Source organism: Acipenser ruthenus, chromosome 6 (genome assembly GCF_902713425.1).
Source record: "Acipenser ruthenus chromosome 6, fAciRut3.2 maternal haplotype, whole genome shotgun sequence".
NCBI classification, from domain to species: domain Eukaryota; kingdom Metazoa; phylum Chordata; class Actinopteri; order Acipenseriformes; family Acipenseridae; genus Acipenser; species Acipenser ruthenus.
In genome coordinates, this window is record NC_081194.1 from 80,782,230 (window position 1) to 80,808,871 (window position 26,642).

General features: G+C 37.7%; 1 protein-coding gene across 1 annotated transcript; it reads right to left on the reverse strand.

The window, feature by feature from the left end:
- Window positions 1-1,778: 1,778 nt before the first annotated feature.
- LOC117410382 (homeobox protein Nkx-2.4-like) lies at window positions 1,779-4,511 on the reverse strand. Its single transcript, XM_034016846.3, has 2 exons — window positions 4,017-4,511; window positions 1,779-3,339 (listed from the first exon to the last, which is right to left on the reverse strand). The coding sequence occupies exons 1-2, from the start codon at window positions 4,384-4,386 to the stop codon at window positions 2,666-2,668; spliced, it is 1,044 nt and encodes a 347-aa protein (XP_033872737.1). The 5' UTR covers window positions 4,387-4,511; the 3' UTR covers window positions 1,779-2,665.
- Between the last annotated feature and the right edge of the window lie 22,131 nt (window positions 4,512-26,642).

The following is a 26,642-nucleotide window of genomic DNA, read 5'->3' on the forward strand; positions in this document are numbered from 1 at the left end:
AAAAAAAAAACTGCACACTTTCCAACACTACCCATTAAAATAGAAACAAATCTAGCTTCATGCTCCGAAGCCTCAACAGGTGCTTGCGACCGTTCAAACCTTCCCTATTTGTACCTCTAGTCCTTCAACGTTTGGGTTGCTAAGATACAGTTTGAGAACACCCTTTCCCGCTCTTACAATACATTGAAGATGCTTATCCTCCTCTTACGTTAATGAATTTCACATATTGAGAAATTCGAATTTTAACTGCAACTGACAAAGGAACAAACAAGCAAGTAAAGCTGTAAAAACATTGTTCGAGTCATAGCTTACATTTCTTGCACGTTATTTCCTCTATTGTAATTTTTTTTTTTTTTTCCGAGCCTTGCCTAGTTTTGTATTTCTCTCGGTGCACAATAATATTCTGTAAATGTGTTCTTGTATGTTTGTAATCTTAAATGGATTGCCACATTTAAGTCGCATCTTCATTTACTTGCTGTGACCTTGCAATGTGTCCAGTTCAGATTGAATTATATAACCTTCTCTGCACGGTTAAACCACTTGCTTAGAATTAGTCATAAATCGTATGCAACACATTTCAAATTCGTATTGGTGTTTACATTTGAATTGTTTCAGAATACTAACAAAAAAGAACTGCTAGCAAATTAAAGTATAAAATACAAAAATGTGTTTAAAATCAAATCTGAAGCATAAACTTTGTTTAATTCTTAATCATTTGTTTTACTGTGATTGCAATACGGATATATTATGGCGAATCCTATTGCATGTTTTGAATTCTTTATTATGCGATTTAGGTTAGCAACATTTCACCTATACCATTTGAAATATGATTGTTTTTTTATGTAATTGATTTTACAGCTTCCTATTGTTTAAATAAGTTTACAGATTATTTGGAAAATAATAAATAATTCTATGTATTTAAAAAAAATGGGAAGGTTTTATTGGTGATCTTAGGCGTCGGGAAACAATATTAGTCATAACCAATGTTCTTACACACACACACACACACATTATATAATATGGAGCTCACATAATGGCTTTGTTATTTATGTGTGAGAAAATGGTTTGTCACGGGTATGAACATGGAAAAAGAAATGTTTTTTATGTAAAGTCCGTTCAGAAATACATAACGGTCATCTTTAATGAAAAATAACATTAATTACTTAAGCTTGATATTACTTCACAAAGATTAGAAAGAATAGCGTGCGTTAAGTAAGTTGTCTTTTTTCAAAGAGTTTTGTGATATTGTGTTTTACTAATATTTGTATTAATGTAATGTACTCTCTTATTAGTCATCTTGATCGGGACTTGTTTTACTTAAACATAATTTCCATTGAAGGTACTTAAAAACAAATGCGTGGTTCATTTAAAAAGAAATCAAATCACCTGCAAGCATTACACGTTATATACAGTAGACTACTACACTTCAGAAATAACTGTCAATGTTAAATCACACACATTTGTTCTTGTATAGTCATGAACTTTTACAATATTCCAGTTAAACAACAAAAACACCAAATAAATCCAGTTTGAACGTTTTGCTAAAGCTCTGGACTAACAAGAGCTTGCAGGCTACAAAACGTATTATTAAAAAAACAAACAAATAAAAAAAAATATTAAAAACAAACAACATATTTATTAATACAGTAAAATTATTTGCTTCCAAAACATGAGAGAGAGAGTTCGATTTAGGATTGAAACATTCTGTTTATTTTGAATATTACCTCCTTCCATTTAAAACGTAGTCTTTTTTTATGTGGGGGGGGGGGGGGGGGGGAGAGAGTATAGGGTCTATTCTATAGCTTAGAGCCCCTTCGGTAGCTCATATGTTGTACTTATTCACAGTTTCTTACTAAAACAACGACGCGTGGATAATACTGAATACACCCTTTCGACCTTCAGTTCCATTTCAATTCGTTTGCAATCAGATAATGAAAATGCACTCCGGCTGAATTCTTTTAAAATGAATTCTTCAGAAATAGGTTGAGCTTCAAGTGATTTATTGTTAACGTTCAATTGATATGAAACATATATACAGCAGCCACGACGTTTTACTATTATTATTATTATTATTATTATTATTATTACAAAAATGAAAAACAAAAAAGAAATAGTTCTGAGATGCTTCCAATTAGTTCCCCCATCTAACAGTATCGTACATTGAGATTATTCTGAGGTGTTAGCCAAATATACAGTCTATTTCTGTTAATACTATGCATCCAAATTATTTCACAATACCTAAATCATGTCCTTCAACTATCAGGTAGAATACTGTGGCGTGGTCCCATAGTTTAGTCCCTTTTGAATGGGTTTATACCATGGCCTTTTTTCTCTTCTCAATCCAAAGCCATGTGGGCACCAGTACGTGGAGCAGCATTCGCTATCCTGTTCAACAGTTTGTACAACATTAACATGATGTTGAGAAGTAAAGAAAAAAATACAACACACGTAGTTTCACGGCAACCAGTCATTTGTTTTGTTCCCGTTTAGCACACCTAATGTGAAGAAAACACGAGGAGCCTTTCAGGTGCCTATACAGTCCTTCCGGTCCCCGAAAGCTTTCATGCTCAAAAACTTGAAATATCAACAGACAGTGCCATTGCACGTGTTCTTTTTCGTTTTTATTTGCCTCCTATATGCCTTAATGGAGAATCAAATGTCGCTCCTACCATGTTCTGCCATAAAGCATGTTGGAACTGACCATGTTATTGGTGTAATCTACAGATGTGTCTATTTGAGCCATATTGGCCATTTGGTTATGTAGAGATGGAGGGCTTGGTGACATTTCCTCTAGGTCTTGAGCCTGGGATAAGGGGTTTACCTGCTGGTTTTGGTGCTGAGTGATGGCATTGCTGGAAGCTGCTAAAACCCCACTAGACCCGTTTTGCTGCTGCTGCTGTTGAACCTGCTGTTGACTGGGTATTGGAGTGCTGGAGCCATTCTGGCAGGGCTTCCCATCCTTCACCAGCACAGGAACCGCCACTCGCCTTGGAGACTGCTGCTGCTGGCACGAGTTGTTCTCTTGCTGGAGTTGTTGGGTAGCTTTGTCCTTGGCCTGCCGTTTCATCTTATATCTGTGGTTCTGAAACCAGATTTTGACCTGGGTTGGGGTGAGGTGAATCATGCTGGCCAGGTGCTCTCTCTCGGGAGCTGAGAGGTACTTCTGTTGCTTAAATCTCCTTTCAAGCTCGTAGACCTGTGCCTGAGAGAACAGCACCCTTCTTTTTCTCCTTGGGGCTGCGTGTAAAGGTGCCATTGACTTTGTCGCGTCACTCATTCCGGTTAAGCTTCCCATTCCGGCCATATTCATACCGGTAGAAGGTCCCATGAATCTAGAAACTAAAAAGATGCAAGAGTCAGCAAGATGACCTTCAATATTTTTATTATAAATCATATACCGACTCATCTTAACGCTCAGAATCGTTTGGGGAGGAGCTGGCATCTCCTTTTTATTTTTTTTATTATTTTAAGTAACGGCTTAGTTAAATTTTTACAAAGAGGAAAAAAAGCATAGATAGATAGATAGATAGATAGATAGATAGATAGATAGATAGATAGATAGATAGATAGATAGATAGATAGATAGATAGATAGATAGATAGATAGATAGATAGATAGATAGATAGATAGATAGATAGATAGATAGATAGATAGATAGATTTTTCCTATACTGTTTTGTGGTATAAACTAGTACATTTTGAAACGAAACAATTGACACAGATTGCATTATTGGACACAAAAAAGTACAAATAAGTTTAAGTTGTTTTAAATTGCATATATTTGTGTTGTTGTTGTTGTTGTTGTTGTTGCTGTACTCTGAATCATGCAACAGTGCTGATACTATGATTTTGGGTAAACAAATGACATTTGAATCGCCGGTAGGACATACAATTAGAATAACAGCAACACGTCTTAATGCGTAAGGAAATTTTTCCAAATACGCGTGCTCTGTGTGCTGTCTTATTGTTGTAACTGTGATGTTTATATGATAATGCGTTGTAACATTTAAAACTTACTTGATGAGTATCTGGGGTCGGGGTTTCCTCCATACCATCCACTGGCAGCGGCGCTATTTCTCATGGTCTCTTGGTATGAGGGGAGGTCCCCCATGTTGCCAATGCTCCCATTGCAGTATCCTCCCATGGCACTATGAGAAAACTGGGACACACTGTGTGGCATGTGGTAGGTAGCAGCCACGGTGGCGTTGTGGCCCATGGTGTGCTGTTGCATGCCAGGCTGTGAAACCTGGGTCTGTCGGTAGGTTCCCAAAGGAGAAGTAAGGTTCCCTGTGCTATCCATGCCAGCAAACTTCTTGTAGGTCTCCTCGATAGGGCTCAGAATATCTGTCACTGAGAAAGGCGTTGTGTGCTTTGGGCTCAAAGACATGGTTCAGAAACCAGGTAAATTGGTTGAGCGGTTCAGCAGTGTTGTTGTGCTAGCTCTCTCTTTGTGGATGGCTACGTAAGAGAGTGCTTGTAGTCCGCCTGAGATCCGATTGATCGCCTTGGAGAAGGAGGCGAGCCCTGGACGCTCTTATCTCGGGTTTATTGTAGCCAGGCGCCAGGTTTACGACAAACACAGGGGGCGGAGCAACACCCCAAACGAGCAAACAATGGTCATTGACATCTTACCAAGATAATTGAGGAACATGCAGTTAGTTTCATATTAGAATAAGCATGATGCCAAAAAAATATGTGATTAACCGGTTTCCCCATTTGTAGATGGATTTCCATCTTATTTACCATCAAGTTGAATATTAAATAAACGTGAAGTACACGTTCATTTGATATTGGGCACTATTAGGACTATTATTTTATTCTCTTAGACTTGCACATTGTTAAGGACAGTTTTTTTGACGGGTCAGCTGGACGATTGCCCTGCTTTAATGGTGAATGCCATACTTTCTATAAACTTAGAGAGCACTTTCATCAAGCATAAGCACCACGGTGCATAGTCAAAGAGGTACAATGCAGGTTCTCGTCCATTGTATAACTACCTAATTTATGCGTCTTAAGCATCATTTTGTTCCATCCGAGGGGGGCACTTCCAAATTAGCTCAAGGTATCAAAATCCAGAGAGGAGAACGAAATAAGGATAGAGATCCTACCTTGTAAGTATATTACCTATACTTTCCAGGGACTTTAAAATATACATTTCAGGATAAAATCGTGTTATTTGTATTGTTTAATAATATCATAGGCTATATATCATATGGTTTTCATATAGCAATTTAAAATGTAAAAGGCATTAAAAACATTTCGTCACACATATTTATCATATTTAATCTCATCAGGTAATCGTGGTGCTTATTCCGTTCTAAACATGTTTGTTATTTCATAAAACAAAACAAACAAAAAAAAAACACATGTAGTATTTTCAGTAAATTATTTTTAAAAAGACGTTTTAATTGCTTAAGCAACCATTTAAATAAAATCAGTTTTATTCAAGATCGTTTTTCAACCGCCATTGGATTACATGAAATTATTAATATGGTTTGATGGATCTGCCAATGAGTTTTATGAAGTTGTTAAGAGAGCAAATCCTTTAAGAAGTTAACTTTCCTGATGATCATTATAATCTTCCCCAGTTTTGCCAATGAAAACAGACATATAACCCTGAAGCAGACGCAATGAAGACAGACTGATACTAAAAAATGTAATGCTCGCATATTTGAAGGTATTTTTTCATTTGTCTGTTTTGTGCAACATTGTGGACACTATTTTTATAGCTCGTGCTGGTTATTTGTGTTTATATTGGGGTAACTTTTGCTTTTATAAAGTCTGATTTCTGATTAGTGTTATCGGCCCAGTGTTGAATACACCTGTGAATTTGTATGTTTTTGCAGCATGGCTGCGACAAATCTTTGCCTGATTTACAAGGTAATCTTTTGGGTACACATAATGGCGACCGTTTAGATATGCTGAAGGGTCTGTAGTTGGTCTCTCTTGGTTTCCTGCCACTTTCATTGTTGTCAATAAGTCAATAAATATTATTTTTAATCCCCGGACTGAGCAACCCCACTTTAAAACGAATGGGTTTGACGAGATGACTTATTCAAAATATAACGATTATGCTTTTAACACACTGTGTGTACTATTTCAATTTGTCAATGCATTTAAAAACAAATTCTATATAATGTATATAGACCTACAGTTCGATAATGTTTAATTAAGAAATAAAGGCCAATGTATCAGTATTCTCTTAGGACTACTATCGTCATTGTTGCCTAATATTAAGAATCTTAGGAAAAAGCAAGAAGTTTTTATTTATTTATTTATTTATTGGTATCAATTATTTCAATAAAATATTTTTTATTCAAAGCCAAAAATACAAAAATGACATAAAAACAAAAACAATATGGCATTTATTAACTGAATTTACACCGACCAACATCGCCGTTAATTGTGTTTTTGCGTTTAAATGTAGAAAACAATTCTTGCAGGTGAGGTATGGAGAATATAATACATCCTTTCATACCTTTACACGATAAAAACTTACTTTTGCTATTAACTTACAAGTGATACATGCACTAAAACACGAACATTAGTATTTACTATTTTAGGATACATACAGTAATATATATATATATATATATATATATATATATATATATATATATATATATATATATATATATATATATATATATATATATATATATATATATGAAACACATTTAACGTTAAATATAATAAACTCGAATACATAATTTTTAAATGTCTAAAAGCTGTGCTTAATGTACGACTCAAACCTTAGATTTTAGACGAGCACTATAAAGCTAACAAATTACAGCTGAACTACTGTTATTAATTTGAAACTTCTATGTCAGAAATGTTTAATGAAATACAAATTCTTCACCAACATACACCCGTGTAGTGAGATAAAAACATGTATCTGCATCATCACTGTTAAAAGGGGAAATGCTCTAAATTAGATTCAAGATACAATACCCCTAACTCTCTATATCTGCATATAACAGAATGTATGAATTGGAATGAAATCACCCTTTACCTACATGTAATGTAGCAGTGGATTCTTGCCATTCCCCCTGTGCTTCAACAACAACAACAACAACAACAACAATAATAATAATAATAATAATAATAATAATAATAATAATAATAATAATAATAATAATAATAATAATAATAATAATAATTCTGTTTATGGGTAGGGGAATCATGATCATTATATGAATACAAAGTAAAAAAATATATATATATACTATTTGGGTAAAACATCATTTTTTGATACAAAATATCTTGATTTTGTTTGTTTTGGAAAGCGCTGACAGTATTTATTGTATATATTTATTGTGTATTAATTAATTAAATAAATACAGGAATATAAGTAATTTAAACACAAGTTTGTCTCAAAAGTCAAGCAACATTTTATGCACACCTTAAACTAAGACGTTTGCATTAATACACACTTATTAATGTTTAAGTCAAAGTAAATGAAATGAAAAACGTAATTTTTACAATATAAACACAACAGAAATCAACTTATAATAATAATAATAATAATAATAATAATAATAATAATAATGGCCTCATTACGTCTTTCAGGCTGACTGCAATGTTAGTGCTGTTATTCTCGCACTGTAGCTGGTTGGGGTGCACACGGTGGGTAGGGGTCAGATACCTTCCATTGCGCAGGGCTTTGTGTGTGCCAGAGGCCGTGTGCTGAATAAGGAGATTTAGATTTACCCTAGTCACGTAAAGTGCATATTTCTTTAGAAGGAACTCTGGCAAGACTGACTCATTGTTAATATAGATCAAGGACACGTCCCACAGCGCTCCATGTTGTTCATGTGAATAACTTTAATAATTAGAAGTAGTAGGCTAATGGTGCCATACTTTCCACATATAACTTATTATGAACTGGGATTTAACATGTTTCCAAAACCTCTTCAAACACGCTTTTTAATTAATGAAAAAACACGTAGAAATATGTACTTTAAATATCTTTCTTTGCTTTGTATTTATTTTAATAATGCTGCATGTTGGATGCATAAGGGATCAGAGAGAGAGAGAGAGAGAGAGAGAGAGAGAGAGAGAGAGAGAGAGAGAGAGAGAGAGAGAGAGAGAGAGAGAGAGAGAGAGAGAGAGAGAGAGGGAGACAATGCAACATCATAAGGTTCTAGAGTGGTAATTCTTATTATAACACATGTGATCATTCCTTGTTCTCTAAGGTACCATTCCTTATACAGACCCATGAATCTAAATGATATATTTGTGGTTGGTGGTCATGGGATTTAAACAGCTTTCTGTCAAGCGTGTGATTTACTTCCATTGGTCAGTGATCCCCTCTCTTAAAACGTGACAGCTATGCATGCACAATGCTAAAATCTACAACAGTGACTGTGCTTACAGATGTTTATTTCGACTGTTTCTTCCATGCGCTATGAGGATAGGTTACAGTAAGACAAGGTATCCCCTCTAACGGTGCTTACTGCTGTGCAGGGTATTGTAAATCAGTGGTTATAGGCTCAGGCATGATGTAATGCGTGTGGAGCAGTAGAAGAGTCACACCCTTCAACCTGTCAGCTGTTAAGTCAGCCGCCAAGGCTTTTTTTTAACACTGAAGGCCAACGATCTGATTGAGGGGCACTGACATACGCGGGTGCTGCGTCTAGCATTGCATTTATTATGCTAAAATGTTATGAACACATTTTAAGAACAACACCATATAAGCGTGTGGTGAGCTATACATGCGATTAAAAGGATGTACGGCTTCATAATGAGGGACAGTTGAGAGGTAATCTTGCAGCCGAAGCATTGAACGTGAGCGCCCTTGGAAGGGTATGACTGGTCGCGACATTAAAGTGCATTCAATCACATGCTTGTGAATTGCTGTTTAAAACTTGCTACCCGACCTCCAAACACTCGTATACAGCTGTACTTGCTAGATACGTGTTTTATTTAAGATACACAGATTGTAGACTTTGTTTTTTGGCATAATTAACAAATAGAGAATTTATTTGCCAAATACCGGTATATTTCTAAATAGTTATGTATAAATATGTTCGGTAGTATGAAAAAATGAAATTGAAATATGCCGATAACAACAATAGTGTAGTGTATAGGCACTATAATAATAATAATAATAATAATAATAATAATAATAATAATAATAATACATTGTGACATGCATACTAATTGTTAGCATACAGTCATGTAAATTGTTCTTCTGAAAACAAAAGCATTAGCCTACCCTTTCTGTTGAATTATTTTGCCAGTTGTATTACTTTTGCAACAGACAGTAAATACCTGCCATGATGTTGTTTTCTTCAATTTAAAATAAATCAACGAAATGTGTTACAAACATTGTTGTAGACCGCGATGTTATAAACTATCCATTTTAACTGAGAACTCAAACCGTTGCTTTGATCGGTTCCTCCCCGCACACATGTTAACAGATCCTTCCATTTAGCCATTTGCTCGTGTGCTTCTTATACAGATGAAAACGCACATCTTCCCCTTTGAACAGTTTGTGTTACATTTACCACACAATATTGTCCTTAATAGTACCTGAATACGTTATACTATACATTACCTGTATACGTTATAATGATTCCAACACGTAATCAATAATCAATAAGAGAACTCGAGGTGAATGAAGGGGTCGAATGACGTGCATGTCTTTATCTCGTATGCAGTGAAACACATGGACTCATTTGAGCTCTTTAACAAATAAGAGATCCCAATGTTATGCGCTCTGTCGGTGATTGCTTTTAATTATCACAGTAATTAATTGCTGTTTGCAGTATTTATGCATTCCAAATAAAACAGTTTAAGGAGTGCATTACTTCTTTGTGAGCTGCAGGGATTGAACTAAACTGCTTTGGGATGAGGTAATAAACAGCGCTTAATTTACTCCAATTGTCTTTTCTTAGAGAATCTTCCTTGACAATTCAAACTATTGTTCCATTATCTTTCAAACAAACGCCAAACATTGTTGTACATCGACCACAGCTGTTTGTATTATTAAAAGCTCCCAGCTATCCAAAGACACTTGCCCGGTACAGTTCTACTGGATCTGAGACCTCTGCAGCTGTGCACAAGGGAATTGCACGAGAGAAAACAAACTTGTACCGGATGTAATAATGCAACTCAATGGCAACTTTATTAACTTGGAAGAGCAAGCAGAAACACTCACTCTAAGAGATATATTCTCACAAGGACGCTGGTGTTTACTAGTGACTCCAAGGGTTACACAGCAGTAACATTTTCGAGCCTTAATAAATAAATATTGCAACATTTCTACGCATGCCATTTATTTCAAACGATAATACAGAAACTGTTCAAAGAAACTTGGCAACAATAGACACCTCACAACTTATTAATGTTGAATCTAATTATGCAGATGGATTTGTGTAACATTATAATTAGGTCGATTTCAAAAGTAATCGCTTAACTAAACCACTTGGTGCTGCATAAAACAGTACACCTGAACAAAAGGGCGTCGTTGCAATAGCTCTCTCTTTCTCTCTCTCTTTACTGAAAAAAAAGCCATAGCAGTTGACAATTATTGTACGATAATTAAATGCATGAAAGTGTTATACGCATACTAATTTCATGACGAATGATGTGAAAAAACAGCTTCTGGTAACTTTTAAAACCAAGAATAAACCAGAATAAATCGTTTTTGTAACAGCTAGGGAGTTATCATACACAGTAATCCTAAATGTCAAAGGATTAAACAGAAAGATTATGCAATGGATTTTAATCACTTTTTTGTGTTTGGATAGATTGTTTGATAGTATAAAAAGTGTTACCCAAATAAACATCAAATGCTAAAATGTGTTTAAACACATTTGTTTAATTCTTATTCATTTAGTTTGACAGTGTATTATAAATTGCAAATTGCAATCTATTAAGAAATAACATGCAGAAACTACACACTTTGACACACAGATCTGTGGTATTTGATAACGCAGAAGCAAAAAGGATATCCATCAACAATACTCCCAGAACATGCATTATTACTAAAAAAATCTATCAATCCAGTAGAATTGCGCTGTCTTCTTGGTTCGTTAGCTCTTTTATACATAACTCTTGTCAGGGCAGTGATCGATTAAATTAAATATATACAGGCTACAATAAATGTGTTGTTCAACATAAGGGTACAGTATACCTATTAACTTGAACAAAAATGTCACATATTAGAAAGTAAGAAAACAGAAGTTTAATATACTGGATAATAAAACCATATTTGTGTAACTTTAAAGAGTCATAAAACACACACACACACACACACACACACACACACACACACACACACACACACACACACACACACACACACAATATAATCCAGCCGGCATACTCCATACTCCATATAAATCAAAATACATTGCGTTAGTTTCTAGTAAATCTGCACATAAGTCTTTAATTGTTTTATCATTTCATGACCGTTAACAATATTTTTGTTTTGTTTTCTTTCTTTCTTTTTTTTTTTTTTTTTTTAAGATTCTTGGCTACAGGCGATGCCTATTTGACGATTGTCTTTAGCTATCGTGTTGAGATTTTAACCGGAGCCGGGATTGTAGACACATGTGATGCTATATGGGAGAGGCTTATGCCGACCTACATGTCTACCCCCACAGAAGAAGACGGGCTTCTCATTGCAAAAAGGTGCTTCTTTTTATTGCTCAAGCAATTGATATGACTTGGGAGGAGTTGTAATGATGAGATGGCTTGATAAAAACATGTGTGTACTGTATATGCAGGAAGGGCTATATAAAAGTAATCTTAACTTGAAAGACAAAGTATTCAAATGATATGCTGCCATTATGCCTTAAACAGTTAGTCCTGATTAATTACATTTTCTTGTGAATATTTCAAGTTATATGTATGATTTTTATTTTAATTTTTCCCCAGGTGTAAAGAGAACTGGGATTTTCCACAGTGTCTGGGTGCAATAGATGGCAAGCATGTGGTCATTCAGGCTCCTCCAAATTCTGGCTCACAGTATTTTAATTACAAAGTGTATTTGAGTGTACAAAAATAATAATACACAGTATCTGAATTTACATATTTGTTTAAAACGTAGGCTATATATATTTTTTACATGACATTGGAAAGATCTTTATAATAATGCTAGCGTAAGTACCCGGCGTTGCCCGGGGAAATTCAATATTTCAAAATTTCATGCATGACAAATTGGGGAACGGTAGCCTTATGGTTTCCTATAAGTTACTGATCTTGGGTGTCGCACAATGCGCTCAGACCCCTTTCCTTTTTTTAACTTTATTTTTTTTTTGGTTTTTACTATTTTTATTTTTTTTACATTTTTGTTCTTTTTATTTATTTTTTTGGTTTTGTGGGTTTCTTTAATTGGCGATACATGGCCACTGTAGTGATCCAGCAATGGGGTCAAAATTTTGCATCCAAACATAGCCCTCAACCTTCCCCTGGATGAAAGAGGAGGCTGTGCATAGTTTGGCTGCACTGGCTCCTGCGGGGTCCAAATGCATAAAGGAACAGACAGACAAGACAAACTTTCTTCTTTATATATTAAGATTAAGATTTGTCATATTTATTATGTTACTAATATGTTATATTATTTCTAATATTAATTTTCAGATATTGACAGTTTTTTGTATTATTTGCAGGGACATTTTCAATAGTCTTGATGGGGCTTGTGAGGACACTCTTTCATTGCCATTGATATTGGCAGTTATGGGTCTAATAGAGATAGGGGGATTTTCAACAATTCAGCAATGGGGAAGGCCCTAATTTCCAACACCCTCCATGTTCCCCCTGCCACGGAACTGCCATTTGCACGAGGGTTAGGCCCGATACCATATGTTGTGGTTGGACACAAGGCCTTTCCATTAAAACCTTACCTTCTCCGACCATATCCTGGCAGAAGCCTACCAGAAGACAAAAAAATAATTTAAATTACAGAAGACTGGGGAGGAAAGGCACATGCTCCACGAAGAACAGCCAATGAGAGGGGTCTACATGAGAGCACCAGATTTGGTGGAAACAGGCCTTCACACAAGGCCTCTGATGTGAAGAAGGCCTTTTGTAATTTTTTTAATTCAGAAGAGGGGCAAGTACCCCGGCAACTGTCAGCTGTTCAGAGGGGCACCCGACATACTTCAACCTTAGCCCTAATTTCATGGTTAAATAAGGTTCTGCTACATAGGGTAAATAAACAGGGTTTATTTATTTTTTAACAGTTTAATACAATTATTTTACAAATTATATTAATAAATGTACAGTATTATTATTATTATTTAGACATTTAGCATTTATTAGCTTACAATAAGGGGGGAGGAGGAATGTAATACAACGAAGAAGGCGATATTGTGAAGTGAATAATTTTAAATTCTGTAATGAGATTTTTGTTGATTTTTGTTGTTTTGTGATAAAATCTATTTTAAAAACGACATGTCATTTTTCATCTGAAAACGGTTGGGTACTGAGATTTAAGTGTGGTTGGTTGAATCTGATTGAGGTGGTTGTATGGCTTTGGGAAGTTTTCATACAGTGGGAGGTTATATGTTTGTGTCGGTTGGGGACAGGATAAGATGTGTTCCAGGTCAGCATACCAAATTGTGCTTCATAAAGTAGTTGGGAGATTTTAAATGTAACCAGGGACTTCTGTTGGTTGGAAAGTCGATGAAATGCTGGTGCTATAGAGTACAGCCAAACCTCATCCTCATCTCGGACAGGCTCAGAAATACACCTTTGCTGTTTAGCAGCTAGGTAAGCAAGGATTTGGTTTCCAATAGGGTCCTCTTGTCTGATGTGGGACGGGATGGTGTTGCCACTGACATGCCTGATGGGATCATTTCACTCTCCAATTGAAATAAAGGGGCAGGTGAGGTCGTTATGCTGGTACAGTACTACAAACAACAACATTGGAAACACTGATATAATGAAATATGCATTGTTGTTTTGTGCTTATAAATGTTTTTGATAATATACTGTACTTGTTCAATAGTATGGTGCAACACTGACACTTACACATAAAACATTAAACAGATCTCACAACTCAAATATTATGTAAAACTTGCAAAAAAAATTAAATAAACCTCTGGACCTGAGATGTAAATGAAATGCAGACACGTGAATATGCTTGTGCCACGCAGATTCGAAAACCTAATGCTGGTTTGTATAACTTTGGACATATCTGTGGAGTTATTTTTATTTGACAAAATAACAGCAAATACAACAATAATAACCGTTTAAAAATATCTACCTTTTCATTTCCATATTCCACTCAAGAAACTGCATTTGCAACATGTATCTCCATGGTTTAATTTCCTAGCTGCCTGTCCACTGTGTGTTTTTTTGCACTTTCTTTATTCTAGCAAACTGGTCTCGCAAGCTCTTCCACCTGTTTTTTGCTGAATCTGAAATTTACAAAACATACAAAATAAGTAAATTGTAATATACATGTATGGTAATACATTGGTTGTTTTGTTATTGTTTTTAGTGCTTATATAAAGATGAGCCGCATTGTTTTCACATTATTATTATTATTATTATTATTATTATTATTATTATTATTATTATTATTATTTTAAAAGCACTCTTTAGAAACCACTCGTCTGGTCACACGAAACCGTTTATATTACGCCTGCTCTGGAACAACGCTGCAGCTGTGGCATCATTAAGAAAAAAAAAGAGCGGATATGTTTCAGCTGTACTCAGTGCTAACTTAAAAAAAAAAAAAAAAAATCAGTTACATCCGAGCGTATTACAGTGGTGGTCACCTTTATTTATTTAAATGATATAGCCTTTCCCCCGGTCTTTATGCCAGATTTCACCACACGGTAGCCTACAGCACGTAGTGAAAATAACGTTCATAAAAAAACAGTTTTTACTGGATTTTCAAACAATTAAGTTGGCCTACATAAAGCATTTGTTTACCGGTAGATGTTTTTATCACAGCGGCGATTTCACACCAGATATTCTCCTTTTCTTTTCGAAATATTTATAATTTTATATCGGGTTTGTCATAAAGTACAGGACATTTTGATACTTGTTCAATTAGACCTTCAGCATTTACAAATGTAGCCATATTGCGAAGATGTATGTTGGTTGCCTTGGCGATAATGTGAGGGGGAGCGTGCTGAAAGGTGGCTGTTTAGTCAAATAAACCGGAACCAGCGTCCTGGGTGCTGTGTTAGGCGGAGTGGAATGGCCCTGGTAAAGTGACACGGGACACTACACAGTCACTGTGTGTGTATACAGCCAATGTACAAAACTATATAGAAAGCTTTAGTTTCACTGTGTTTTCATACAAGTACACGAATACATAAAACACTTGTTTACCAGTAGACAGATTGCTATATTTATCTCAGTGGCGATTTCACGCAAGAATATCGCTTTCAAAAATCTTTATAATTTTTTTAAAACTTTAAAAAAAATTTTTTTTTTGTCAGAGTTCAAAATATTTTGATGCCTTGTAATTAAACATTTTAAACCGTATCTATATGTATAAAATATAAGTTGCCTAAAGCGATAATGTGAGGGGTTGAATGCTGGATGTTGCTGATTAGAGAAATTAGTCACTCAACACCTTTCTATTTGCATCTACAGCTGTGACTAAAAGTTTTGCATTACCCTAGGAATTAACTAATTTTGCTTCATACAGTCGAATGAAACCTGCTCAATAATGTTACGTTAACATATTAAATTACAAACCGCTTTGTAGTGTTCCACATACTTAATGAAAAACTGACAAACATAGAAATATGTGACATTTCTAATTCTAACCTGAAATATGTACTACCATTATGGCTTCCGGTAGTCTTTTGAGATATAGTTTTGTAGTTTCTTTGATTACACAATGTTAAATTAACTAACTATTTATGCATTTAAAGGGTACCTGTACCCCAAAATAACAAAGCTCTCTAAGAACTCTGCATATCCAATAAATGATTTTTGCTGCACTGATTTGGTCAACAAGTTGCGCGTTTAGCGATGTTTCCAATTTCTTTGTCCACTTTCTGGTCAAGTAACATACTGGAGCCTTTCACAGGCAGCGACGTGACGTCAAGTCGTAGATTTCCCAGATAGGCGAAAAGTTACGCTCATGGGTTTATGGGATACAGTGGTGGAAACCCATAGCGTGCGACATGGGCAGTGCAAAGCTTTCAGGTGCTTGTATAATAAGCATGAAACAAGACGAAACAGTTATTTTGTGTGCCAAAGCCTATTAATTCAGAACGGGTGATCATAGCAAAAAAAAGACGGCATAATTTGAGAACTGGGCATACATTGAAAACCTTTCCATTCGGTTGAAATTCTTTCTCGTGTGAGGACCACTTTGAACCTGAATGCTATGAAGGAACATGCAGGCAGAGCTTCTGGGGTACAGTATATACTCAAGACAAGGCTAAAACCCGATGCAATGCCAGCAATATGTGCCTACAAGAACAAGAAAACATGACACAGCAAAGGCCGGCATCTTAGTTTAGCATGACGAAATCATCAAAAGTTAGGTCATTGTATATAACTCAAGTATATTTATTAACAATAAGGACAAAACTACATCGAAGTGGGCAAGACAAATGTCAGCAGAAGCCCTAGATACTATTACAGGCTTTGTTTTGCACACTTTGATGTACTTTATTTGTTCACAGTTGTAGCCGTTTACAAAAGCTTGAAAAAGTTGAATACTTGTATGAATTATAGAAAAATGCGAAGTATTCTGCTTTCTCTTTATTTTCAGTTTCGAAATTGTTGCGTTTCAGGTTTTCACGTGCGTTTGTGTTATTTTCTAGCGAGTTTTGTCGTGCAATCGCCTTGTGGCCTTCAGTAAGCTCGCGTGCTGCTTTCTCAGTTCTCACTCTCCTGTCTAGACATTATAATTCTCTCTGCTGCAGTATTACCCAGGCTGGAGTGATATTATTGCTCGTTAGTATCTGTTGTACCAAAACAAGTGGTTTTTGTAATTTTTTTTTACCGATTACAATTACTGCATTTTTAAGTTGAAACTGCCCGCTTGTGTTTCTTCCTTTCTCTTTCAGGCCAGTACCTCTCCCTTTCTCTTACAGTTTCAGGACAATAAACCTTATAATAGTATTAGGCAGCTGTGGCAGGGCAGGGCAGAAGAGAGCCCCACACGTAATTAGAGGGGGCAGGGCAAAGCCATGCTGATAAAATGCATTTTTGTTTATTTTCGAATGGGTGTATTTAATGAATGGTTTATGATGTATTGCGTTATGATTTGAAATAAATGTGTGGTCTGGTGGTTATTTAAACGGGATGTATTGGATTATGATTTAAAAGGTATTTTGTGTTATGTAAAAACAAGTGATTTTGTTACTTATTGTTTGCAGCATGGATGGGGTTGTAGCCCCATCCCTCTAAACCCCAGTGCAGAATGTGGCCACGTGTATATAAACTGGTGTATTTGTGGTTTGTGTTCGAGAAGAGGAAAGTGTGTCTGAGAGATGGGAAAAACAAAACCAAAATAAATAAAAAGAAAGTTAAAAAGCAATTGCTACTAGTGCTGGGCAGACCAGCACAGTATTTGTTTGTTGGGTTTGTTTTTGTTTAAACTTGTGTTTTGGCTCTGTGAGCGTTGTTTTCGTTTACATATTTATTTTATTTTTGTGTGAATAAAAACGGCTCACCAGCACGCTTTCACCCGAGCACCTGCCTGTGTGTCTCTCTGTCAGCTGTCAGGTCTGGGGATGTCACTACTCAGCCAGCCTGTCACAGTAGCCTACATAATAAGGCTGTGAATTCTGGGAGTTCTAATAGGATGTATAGGGCTGTAAACAGCTACAACTGATAATAATAATACTAATACTACTACTAATAATAATAATAAAAATAAATGTGTCCCAGCTATGGTACAGAGTGTTTATTATTTATTTATTTAGCAGATGCCTTTATCCAAGGTGACTTACAGAGACTAGGGTGTGTGAACTATGCATCAGCTGCAGAGTCACTTACAACTACGTCTCACCCGAAAGACGGAGCACAAGGAGGTTAAGTGATTTGCTCAGGGCCACACAATGAGTCAGTGGCTGAGGTGGGATTTGAACTGGGGACCTCCTGGTTACAAGCCTGTTTCTTTAACCACTGGACCACACAGCCTCCTATGTGCTTTTTTCTGTGTAAGCATCTGTGGACCGTGACAAAAAATGGTTTCACCCCTTAAAGGGACTGACCGGAAATAAAGTACAGTTTGAAGAGATCTCTTTTTTTTTCTTCCTGATAAGAGCAGAAAACTGGGACTGAGTGAATAACAAGGAGGTTTGGGATCAATGAGGCAACCCTGACACAGACCCCAAATTTCAGTCTAAGCTTTTAAATAAGGGCATAGCCCTGAAAACGTGGCTTTTGATTAGCCTTTTATTTAGGTTATTTAACAGCCTGAACAATTACTTGACGTGGTGCTGAAAGAACAGCTCCACAGAGAAATGTGGTGTCTGATGTTCTTTGAAACTATGTTTGAATACCACTGCTACTTTATTTCCAACTGCAGCAGGGCGGTAGAGAGCCCTACACATTATTAAAGTGGGCAGGGCAAAGACCTGCTGTTTAAATGTATTGTTTATTTATTTTTAGAACGGGGTCTCCCCCTGCGCCCTTGTGTTATTTTGTATTTGTGTATTATGGTTTATTTATTGTATTTATGATGGTGTGTTATTGTTTATTTGTGATTTATTGTGTATATATATATATATATATATATATATATATATATATATATATATATATATATATATATATACACACTACCGGTCAAAAGTTTTAGAACACCTCCATTTTTCCAGTTTTTATTGAAATTTACGCAGTTTAATGTCTCAATGTACTCTGAAATTAAAGCATAGAACAAATAAACAATTGGAGATAAAAAAGAAATCATGGAATCGTTTTGTTTAATTTAATCTAAATTTTTGACTCATCAAAGTAGCCACCTTTTGCAGATATAACAGCTGAACACACTCGTGACATTCTTTCTACAATGGAAATCAAATATTGTTCGGAAAGTTCTTCCCAACACTGTTGCAGAAGTTCCCACAAATGTGTTGCACTTGTAGGTTGCTTTGCTTTCACCTTTCTGTCCAGTTCATCCCAAACCAGCTCGATGGGGTTTAAGTCTGGAGACTGTGCTGGCCATTCCATGATTTGAAGCCTACCGTCTTGTTCTTTTCTTCTAAGGTAGTTCTGACATAGCCTGGAGGTATGTTTTGGGTCATTATCTTGCTGTAGGATGAACCCCTGACCAACTAGACGTATACCAGAGGGTATTGCATGGCGCTGCAAAATGCTGTGGTAGCAGTTTTGGTTCAGGGTGCCACTCACTCTGTGCAAGTCGCAGACTCTGGATCCAGCAAAAGAGCCCCAGACCATCACGCTTCCTCCTCCATGTTTGACAGTTTATTTTGCCATCTTAGCAATGGCTTTCTTACTGCCACTCGACCTGTCAAACCTGCAGCTTGAAGTCTTCTCTTCACAGTTGAAACTGAGACTTGCTTACTTCGACCAGTGTTAAGCTGTGTGTTGACTCTCAGAAACTTGTCTTCTGATTCTGTTGTGGCTTTGGGTCTGCCAGACCTCTTCCTGTCAGAGTTTCCTCCAGTTTCCAAGTGCCTTTTGATGGTGTAGGAAACTGTACTCACTGACACCTTGGCTTTCTTTGCAATTTCTCTAAAGGAAAGACCTACATTTTTAAGGGTTATAATGGTCTGTCTGTCTTCCTTTGTTAATTGCCTTTTTCTCGCCATTATGAGAGCAATATACTACTTCCTGCAGTACAATACTGTCGAAATAATACTTAAGAGGGTGTAGTAACACAGTCTGTTCCAACACTGCTTTTATACAGACAGAGGGTTTGTAAGTAATCAACAAAAGTTGGGACACCTATAGGAATTGTTAGCATCAACTTTCAAGGCTTAATTTACTTCCATTGCTGCAGAACAGCTGTAAGTTGTTAACCCATTACTTGTTCCCTGAAAAAGGCCTTTTTGTATAACTCTGAAATGTACATTATTTTTCAGTTTTTGGTATCCTAAACTTTTTTTTTTTAACCTCTGGCAGTTTACCGCTTACCTTTGTACCATTTCAGGTTATTCACTGGACTTGAACTGCTTAAATTTCAATAAAAACTGGAAAAATGGGGGTGTTGTAAAACTTTTGACCGGTAGTGTATATATATATATATATATATATATATATATATATATATATATATATATATATGACGGCGAAGCGCTGTATGTTACTGTTTCGTTTTTATTTTAAATGTGTCCTGGCAGAGGCGAGGTAGGCAGCTCGTCCTCTGCCAGGAGTAATTAAAAAACCCGTGCAGAAGGTGGCCATCTCCCGAATTAATTAGGTGATTAATTTGTTGCTAATCGGGAGATGGTCACCTGTATATAAACCTGCAGCTCTCTGCAGTGACAGCAATCTGCCCAGCCTGACCTGTTGTATTTTGTGTTCGTGATCTTGTTTTGTTTTAACTATTTATTTTGCTCTGTGAGCACTGTTTCTGTTAAAACCTTTTATTTTATTATTGTTTGAATAAACTGCGCCTTTTGCCCTGCAGTACTGGTGTCTTTGTTTCTGTTCCTGTATCTGGCCTGACGTCACCACAACGCCATTCCTGACACACCAACCCAGTCGATGTTTTGTTTTATCAGGTAATGACCGTTGTGTGAGGCAATAATGCTTAATTGTCAGAACAGTAAATATAACTATTCGAACATTATATATAACAATATTTGGAAAGTAAAAGCGCTTTGTTGGTATGTGTGGCAGGATTGCTTGGGTGGATGACATCAGACCAGAAAAGAAGCCATAACAGGCAAGTACTGCGGTATGAGACGCAAACGCGCTCGTTTCTTTATAAAATACAAAGGTTGAACAAAAACACAAACACTGATACAAAGCAAAAGGCACGATGGCCAAACAAACAAACAAGTATCGTGCTGGTTTATAACCAGCATGCGTAGGAATTGTTTATATTTAAGTTTTTACTCCTCCTAACCACTTACGTTCCTCCTCCAAACACACTAACCTCTTTCTCACCCGTGATCACCCTATTTATACACCTGTGCCTGGAGCCTTAATTAATAATTTAATCATTTATTCAATTCATGGCTCCAGCCACATTCCCATGTGTTTTTACAGGGAGGATTTTAACTGCCTCCCTGTCACCACTATTCCACACACACACAAATCCACATCCCCGTGCTCATGTACCAATATACATTAACTCCCTCGTGATACATAACCAAAACTACAAAATAAACCAAAAATACACCCAGGGGCAGGAGTACCCTGTCACACATCTCCCCCCTTGTGCGCAGCACACATGGCTTCAATGGCCACCTCCCCCCTTAAAACCACAAAAGTCTTGCCTACAGTCCTGGGCCAAGAACAGGCATCAAGGGGCCCATGGGTGGCAATGTTGCCAGTAGCAATGCTGTCAGTGGAAGTGCTGACAGCAGAGCGAGGTCCTCCTCCATTGGTAATGCTATCAGCGGAAGTGCTGACAGCGGAGCGAGGTCCTCCTCCATTGGTAATGCTGTCAGCGGAAGTGCTGACAGCGGAGCGAGGTCCTCCTCCATTGGTAATGCTGTCAGCGGAAGTGCTGACAGCGGAGCGAGGTCCTCCTCCATTGGTAATGCTGTCAGCGGAAGTGCTGACAGCGGAGCGAGGTCCTCCTCCATTGGTAATGCTGTCAGAGGAAGTGCTGACAGCGGAGCGAGGTCCTCCTCCATTGGTAATGCTGTCAGAGGAAGTGCTGACAGCGGAGCGAGGTCCTCCTCCATTGGTAATGCTGTCAGAGGAAGTGCTGCAGGCTTGGGCAGTAGCCTTCACTGATCGCACTGATCGTACTTCTTTTTTTATTTTACACGCCGCTCTCTCTCTCTCTCTCTCTCTCTCTCTCTCTCTCTCTCTCTCTCTCTCTCCACTTCTGAACACCCACATGAGTGCAGAGAGCTGCAGTCTTTTATGCAGGTGACCATCTCCCGATTAGCAGCAATTAATTAACTTGGGAGATGGTCACCTTCACAAGGTTTTTTAAAGCGGATGGGGCTTCCCATCCACACTATACATCAATACAAAATACACGGCTTTGCCGTCATATAAATAAATCATAACAATAATAATAATAATGATAATAATAATACAACAACAAAACAAATACAAAATAATAAATTGCACAGGGGCAGAGGGATACCCCGTTCTAAAAATAAACAAAGAATCATGTACAGGGCTCCTCGCCCTGTTACAGACTTATAGTTGAATGTAAGACTGTAACAGGGCCAATTGCCCTGTACATAAAAAGGGGGCGGGGCAATGCCCTGCCATAAAATGTGGGGTTTTTGGGTTTTTATTTGTTTATTTTAGAACGTGGTACCCCTCCGCCCCTCTGCAATTTATTATTTTGTATTTGTTTTTTCTTCTTCTTCTTCTTCTTCTTCTTCTTCTTCTTCTTCTTCTTCTTCTTCTTATTTATGTATGTATGTATGTATGTATTTATTTATTTATTTATTTATAAATGTGACGGTGGAGCTGTATATTTTGTATTGTTTTGCAGCGTGGATGGGAAGCCACATCCACATTAAAAACCTTGTGGTAATGTGTTAAACTAGCTGGCAGTCACACGTAATTAATAAACTCGTGCAGATTGTGGCCAAGGGTTATAGAATAATTACTAGCTAGTTAAACCCCTCGGGCCACGGTATATAAACCTGCAGTGCTCTCAGTTCAGGGTGGGTGTACAGAGGAGAGTACGGGAGAGTACGGGAGAAGTTAGGGAGAAGTTAGGGAGAAGTTAGGGAGAAGTTAAAAATTATACAGTATCAGTGACAGCATCTGCCCAGCCTGACCTGTGTGTTGCTTTATGTTGCTCTGTGAGCAGTGTGTTTTTGTTAAACCCTTTATTTTTGTTATTGTTTAAATAAACGGCTCATGCCGCATCTTCTGCCCTGCAGTCCTGTCTGTGTGTTTTCCTTCCTGTCTGACGTCACCACTCAGCCATCTCTGTCACAAAGATATAAAAATACAGTAATGTAAACTATGTATGAATACATGTGCTATGTTAGTAATGCAGCATATTAAATTGTTTCGGGCTTTCTAATTAATTTCATATAGGAACTCAACAAAGCTCTTACATGTATGTACTTAATACAATATTTTGAAATAAAAAATGCATTTCAAGGTAAGGTGGAGTTTGCAAAAAAACTAATTTGAATCTTGAAACGCAGATTTAGGAATCAAATGGATTGTAATAAATGATTGTCAATTGTTATTCAACAGAAGTACTCATGATTCCAAGGCTATGCTTTTTTAATCACCCACAATTACATTACAAACAGTCTCACATTTATTTATTTATTTAATTTTTTTTTTTTTTTAAATGTACAGTTATTTTTATTCCCATCACCGCAACAATTCCCACACAGCTCAGGAGAGCTGAAGGTGCAGTGGCGTCCTCTGATCCCACGACCAAGCCAGCTTCCTCTTCTACACCCTGGAACTCGAAAGCGGCTGTCAGTGAGCTACTGACCTCTGGAGGACAAGGGCCAGCCCTGCAGGTGTCTGCCTGAGGCCACTGGGTGCTTGGCCAGTAGGGTCTGCTGTAGCGCAGTGAGTAGAAGCCAGATTTGCCTCCCTAACACATGAGAGCCCCAGAGCCAATGCGACGCTCAAGAAACCACAGCAAAGATCGGCACACAACTTGAGAAGAAATAATGGAAGGGCCAATGAAACAGTAAAATGCCAACCAGCGACAGAAGATCAGTGGTTCCCCATGATTCCCCAGGGACAGGGCACAGAGCTACAGCAGTGCTTCCCCATGATTCCCCAGGGACAGGGCACAGAGCTACAGCAGTGATTCCTCAGGGACAGGGCACAGAGCTACATCTGCAATTCCTCAGGGACAGGGCACAGAACTACATCAGTGATTCCCCAGGGACAGAGCACAGAGCTACAGCAGTGATTCCTCAGGGACAGGGCACAGAGCTACATCAGCAATTCCTCAGGGACAGGGCACAGAACTACATCAGTGATTCCCCAGGGACAGGGCACAGAGCTACATCAGTGATTCCTCAGGGACAGGGCACAGAGCTACATCAGCGATTCGTCAGGGACAGGGCACAGAACTACATCAGTGATTCCCCAGGGACAGGGCACAGAGCTACATCAGTGATTCCTCAGGGACAGGGCACAGAGCTACATCAGCGATTCGTCAGGGACAGGGCACAGAACTACATCAGTGATTCCCCAGGGACAGGGCACAGAACTACATCAGTGATTCCCCAGGGACAGGGCACAGAGCGACATCAGTGCTTCCCCATGATTCCCCAGGGACAGGGCACAGAACTACATCAAATATATATATATATATATATATATATATATATATATATATATATATATATATATATATATATTGTGAGCGAGCTTGCCACTCACTCTGGTTCGTGCCCCTTTAAAAACTACGACCCAGCACACAGAAATGGATTTTAAACATGCGGTTGCGCTCTTTTTAATTACAAACCAAACAAAACACAAACAAACTCCTAACTCCGTTTTTGGAGCGCTTACTATACACACTGGAACCTGACTCACTCGCAGGACAGCTAAGCTGTTTACCTGCCCCAAACCTTAACAGGTTTAAACTGTACCTTTTTCTCCAGACTGCTCAGAAGCAGAGCACCTCTCCTGCTTCCTTCTACTCAGCAGCCTTGAGCACACTGGCTTCACTCCTTAAATACCCTGCACCTGGTCCTAATTTAATAACAACCACCAGGTGCAGGGGATAATTAAACAATAAAACAATTAACCAATTTAAATTAAACAATAAACAAATACAATTAAACTAAAACCAGTGTGCATTTTCACATGTTTTCTGTGCAGGGAGGTTTTAACCCCCTCCCTGCTGTCTGACAATATATATATATATATATATATATATATATATATATATATATATATATATATATATACAGTACTGTGCAAAAGTTTTAGGCAGGTGTGAAAAAATGCTGTAAAGTAAGAATCCTTTCAAAAATAGACATGTTAATAGTTTATATTTATCAATTAACAAAATGCAAAGTGAGTGAACAGAAGAAAAATCTACAATCAATATTTGGTGTGACCACCTTTTGCCTTCAAAACAGCATCAATTCTTCTAGGTACACTTGCACACAGTTTTTGAAGGAACTCGGCAGGTAGGTTGGCCCAAACATCTTGGAGAACTAACCACAGTTCTTCTGTGGATTTAGGCAGCCTCAGTTGCTTCTCTCTCTTCATGTAATCCCAGACAGACTCGATGATGTTGAGATCAGGGCTCTGTGGGGGCCATACCATCACTTCCAGGAGTCATTGTTCTTCTTTACACTGAAGATAGTTCTTAATGACTTTCGCTGTATGTTTGGGGTCGTTGTCATGCTGCAGAATAAATTTGGGGCCAATCAGATGCCTCCCTGATGGTATTGCATGATGGATAAGTATCTGCCTGTACTTCTCAGCATTGAGGAGACCATTAATTCTGACCAAATCCCCAACTCCATTTGCAGAAATGCAGCCCCAAACTTGCAAGGAACCTCCACCATGCTTCACTGTTGCCTGCAGACACTCATTTGTGTACCGCTCTCCAGCCCTTCGGCGAACAAACTGCCTTCTGCTACAGCCAAATATTTCAAATTTTGACTGATCAGTCCAGAGCACCTGCTGCCATTTTTCTGCACCCCAGTTCCTGTGTTTTCGTGCATAGTTGAGTCGCTTGGCCTTGTTTCCACGTCGGAGGTATGGCTTTTTGGCCGCAAGTCTTCCATGAAGGCCACTTCTGACCAGACTTCTCCGGACAGTAGATGGGTGTACCAAGGTCCCACTGTTTTCTGCCAAGTCTGAGCTGATGGCACTGCTGGACGTCTTCCGATTGCGAAGGGAAGTAAGCATGATGTGTCTTTCATCTGCTGCAGTAAGTTTCCTTGGCCGACCACTGCGTCTACGGTCCTCAACGTTGCCCGTTTCTTTGTGCTTCTTCAAAAGAGCTTGGACAGCATATCTGGAAACCCCTGTCTGCCTTGAAATTTCTGCCTGAGAGAGACCTTGCTGATGCAGTATAACTACCTTGTGTCTTGTTGCTGTGCTCAGTCTTGCCATGGTGTATGACTTTTGACAGTAAACTGTCTTCAGCAACCTCACCTTGTTAGCTGAGTTTGGCTGTTCCTCACCCAGTTTTATTCCTCCTACACAGCTGTTTCTCTTTCAGTTAATGATTGTGTTTCAACCTACATATTGAATTGATGATCATTAGCACCTGTTTGGTATAATTGTTTAATCATACACCTGACTATATGGCTACAAAATCCCTGACTTTGTGCAACTGTACTTAGAAGAATTGATGCTGTTTTGAAGGCAAAGGGTGGTCACACCAAATATGGATTTGATTTAGATTTTTCTTCTGTTCACTCACTTTGCATTTAGTTAATTGATAAATATAATCTATTAACATGTCTATTTTTGAAAGCATTCTTACTTTACAGCATTTTTTCACACCTGCCTAAAACTTTTGCACAGTACTGTACATATATATATTCCTACGACAGCCTTAATTTTTGTTCTCTGGGATTGCTCCGTTTGTGTTTCTCCCCTTCTTTAATACAACAGCTGCAGTTTCATCCACAGAAACCTTAG

Excerpts from the sequence above, each read along its gene's own strand:
- LOC117410382 (XM_034016846.3), bottom strand. The coding sequence starts at position 4,386 with ATGTCTTTGAGCCCAAAGCACACAACGCCTTTCTCAGTGACAGATATT. Across the intron at positions 3,340-4,016 it reads CGACCCCAGATACTCATCAA|TTTCTAGATTCATGGGACCT; the intron begins GTAAGTTTTAAA and ends GCATCTTTTTAG.